At 35.4% G+C, this 3,982-nt stretch overlaps 1 protein-coding gene across 1 annotated transcript; it reads right to left on the bottom strand.

The window, feature by feature from the left end:
* Positions 1 to 1,753: 1,753 nt before the first annotated feature.
* LOC109243875 (NDR1/HIN1-like protein 12) lies at positions 1,754 to 2,877 on the bottom strand. The gene has a single exon (XM_019410884.1). It carries the CDS (start codon positions 2,647 to 2,649, stop codon positions 2,014 to 2,016), a length of 636 nt encoding a protein of 211 aa, XP_019266429.1. The 5' UTR covers positions 2,650 to 2,877; the 3' UTR covers positions 1,754 to 2,013.
* Between the last annotated feature and the right edge of the window lie 1,105 nt (positions 2,878 to 3,982).

Genomic DNA, 3,982 nt, shown 5'->3' with positions numbered 1-3,982 from the left:
ATAGAAACTTCAGAAGTACATACTCAAGGGTTTTAAAAGAGCTGAAGTTCGACAGTTACAAAACAAAAACTTCAGCTCTAGAGATGAAGTTCGACAGTTACAGAGCTGAAGTTCGACAGTTACAGAGCTGAAGTTCGCCAGTTACAAACAAAAACTTCAGCTCTAAAGCTGAAGTTCGCCAGTTATAAATAAAAACTTCAGCTCTAGAGCTGAAGTTCGCCAGTTACAAACAAAAACTTTAGCTCTAGAGCTGAAGTTCGCCAGTTGCAAAACAAAAACTTCAGCGTTCGCAAGTTGCAAAACAAAAACTTCAGCTCTAGAGATGAACTTCAGGCCCGGCTACTAGAATGCTGAAGTTTTGTGTGATTGCCTTTGCTACTTCAGCGCCGTATGCTGAAGTTTTGCGAAAAAACGGGTACGCTTGCAATTTTTTTTTGTAAAGCGGGCACAAATTAAAACGTGACACAAAAAGCAGGTATAAATGAAAATGGCCCGTTGTATTCACGTCTCTTCCATCAACAAGTTAATAAGTTACTGTGACGGACTGAAGGTGAAATTGGGCCCTACATGAATTAGATCTTCACCTTTTTTATGAGCTGTATTTGTACTAATATTTGAGTGAAACTAAGCTGACGTAAAAGAATTATTTTGATATATGACTTGTTCCAAAGCTATGATCATCATATTGTCGTTATACATGATTGCATATGGTTGGATTGAAGTAGAGGGTAAGGAAGTTACAACCACTTCATAATTCCCAGCTTAAACAGCCCCACATAACAGCACCTTTATTTTTTGCAGTGGTAATTAACATTTACTTCAGCTACATCTTTATGACTTTCTAGTGACATTTCTTTACCTACTTTTGTTCCGAGATAATTTTTAATGCATAAAATGCATCTGATGGCACTACCAAATATATGCAACTAATATTTTCCCCCTATTATTATGTAACTAAAAGGAAAACTACAGGTTGTTTTAATAAGACTAAGTGTGTAACATGCTAGGACTAGTTTAACTAATTAGTTGAAATACATTCTTTAATTCTATCTTTTAGTTCCAAATCATGTCTCCAAGAAAGCATCAAGCGACATAAAAATCATGTAGATGGTACGATGTTCAATGATTCCAAATTCTTGTCACGTTAGTTACATGAGTAAAAATTATTGGTGGAATAAAAATTCTTGCCCCCAAAAAAACAAGTTATTATGCATGGTATTCACACCTAAGCAGTAAACACTTTACATAAAATATTATAGTATCATTTATTCATACATTTATACCTCAATCTTTGAGTAAGGAGTCCTTCTCCTTATAAATTATGCAACCTTTTCGATGAGGATATATCAATTATGCCAAGTTAGGTTTATCTCCTTCACGTGCATCCCACATGCTCGAATATGCCCGTTCTATGCACACACGGGATGGACCTGGTTCATGCCTGGGCTTCCTTCTAATTGCAATAATATAATTTAGTGTAAACGTTCCTCCTCTAGCTAGTCTATCTGGCTATGTACGCAACAGTAGTTTTTCCTTCTCATATGACATATGATTAAATGCTTGAATAAAAAAGACTCCGCTACGAGTTTTTGATCAAAGTTTGGTAAATTACATTTTCGGTACAAGTTCGAAGGGGAAAAAGGGCATCTTCATGAATTATATATATATCATTTAATCATGGAAAAAAGGGTTTAAAAGAAATACTTAGGATTAAAGAGGGAAGAAAGCACCCCAAACAATGAAAAGCCGCATGGGATCGATGTTACACAATGGATAGCACCCTTCAATATATTAGCAGCTGAGTATAAATATAATATGTACATTCGGACAGATGTTGACTAGAAAATACCAATCTATAACCATAATTTTCCCCTAGAATTCTGCATTTTCTCGGATTATACATCCTCACACATCAATACTATTACATCGTAAAAACAGTCTGAAAAAAAAAGGAGTGGGGAGTGAGAGATAGAGAGTACCAACAATAGATGCCAATTGACATGGCTTAGTTCCTCAAACATCTACATGACAATTCTGTACTAACTGATACTTCATAGCTGATCCAACTGCAATACTATTTCCAATCATCTTACCCCCAACTCCAACATAAGCTGGACAATTTACATACAAATGATACTTCCCTGAAATAAATGTCCCAACTTTCCATCTAATTCTCCCATCCACTTTGATGTTAATCAACACAGTTCCAGCCATCTGATCTTGGTTAAGACTTTCACTAAGGAATGGCGCAACGGGGACTGAGTTTCCATACACAAAAGGAGACCATATTGTGACATCTTTATGTCCCTGATAAGTTGAGGGTAGCAATGTAGGAAGGGTAATTTGTTGGCCACGGTAAGTTGCATAGACATCGAGTTTGTCATAGTAAATTCCAATTTTGTTATTTGGGTTGCGAGAGGCGAGGGTAATTTGGATGTTGGTGGTGAGGAAAATATTAGGGGAGGAGACGTTGAAAGCATAGATAGTGGCATCATGGAGGATGAAACTTGGCTTTGTTGGCCTAAGGATTAGCCAAATGAGAAAGATAATGAAGAGGACTAAGATAACGAAGCCAAATACGGCCACGAATAGGCGGCGGTGCAGCTTGTGCCGCTCCTCGTCGTGGTGGCCGCAGTCCTTGGCCGACATGTTGGCGGCAATGGCAGCGGAAGTGGTGGTGAGGGATTGGTGTTTAGGCTGAAATTTTAGTCCTTTGGGAGAGTTTTTCTAAGGCGAGCTAAGTTGGTTAATATGGTTTGTTTTCAAGATTCTATAATGTGGTGAGAGACTCTCTTCTTAAAGAGAGTGGTCTTTTCTATTAAAAATGTTTGACATTTCTTTTTTTCATTTTTCTATTTCTGTTGGTGGTCGTTGTAGAGGTTTAGGAGACTCTAAGTAGGGTATATAGAAATCTTTCCTTTTATCAAATATGATCATGACACTATGATCAGAAAGATTTCAATATTTAGAACTCGAATCTAAGACCTTTAATTAAGAATGAAGAGATCATGAAGAAATTTTATTTTTAATTTTGTTCTTTTGGAACATGTTATACAAGTAATGGCTATCTAAAGTAAATGTGTCTAACACCATGTTTTCAAGAATAGTTTAGGGAAGTGTCTCAACGACCAATTCATGCAAATACTATGCACTAACTACTTGCAATTTGCAAAATTTAGAGGAAAATGAATGGTGGAAAATGAGTTTGGTCATGGTCATGGTATGGTGTGGTGCAAGCAACCTTATCTTTTTGGGACGTATGCTTCTACGCAAAGGCTAATTAAAGATTCAAGAATTATACCAAGGGCCCTACTTTTCATAAGTAATGACAAAATGGGATAGCAAGATTCTCAAGTCACCGACACAAATTGGCTATTGTACCCCGAACAGCTAAAACTTAAAGTTTTGGTTTCAACCTCTCCAAAAAAAGTTAGAACTTTTTATGCCAGCTATTAGTTGAGATATCAATTATGAGAAACAAGAAAATAAATAGAAAGGAGAAACTTAATTAGTCGAATCTAAAATTAGTTGTGCTGATGGTTTTATTTTAGGAAAACTATCAGTTATGTTTATTTATAAGTAGCTCATTATAAAACTTAGTCAATTCATAATATATTACTGATATTAGCCAAATATTACTAATATTAGCCAATTAGCTATTTAGAGCAAAATAATATCTAATTTTTGCTTTCTTTTTAGTGCGTGTTATTAGAATAGATTGTACATCTTAAGGACCTTGAATCTCGGTTATGGGATGATTTGTTGAAGTTTTGAGGTGGTTTGAATTGAAAATTCAAAGTAAAAACTAAACATGAAAAAAATGATATGTATATCATACTGTGTATTATCTGTGTATCACATATATATCATATTTGTATCAATTGTGTATCACATGTATATCCATGTATACCTGTGTGTGAGATACATGCGTGATACATATTTGATACGTGTGTTGCAGAAGAATTTTTTGAACTCAATTTAA

Source organism: Nicotiana attenuata, unplaced genomic scaffold, assembly GCF_001879085.1.
Source record: "Nicotiana attenuata strain UT unplaced genomic scaffold, NIATTr2, whole genome shotgun sequence".
In the NCBI taxonomy this organism is placed as follows: domain Eukaryota; kingdom Viridiplantae; phylum Streptophyta; class Magnoliopsida; order Solanales; family Solanaceae; genus Nicotiana; species Nicotiana attenuata.
The sequence above is the reverse complement of the archived record's forward strand: the minus strand, read 5'-3'. Positions and strand labels throughout refer to the sequence as shown.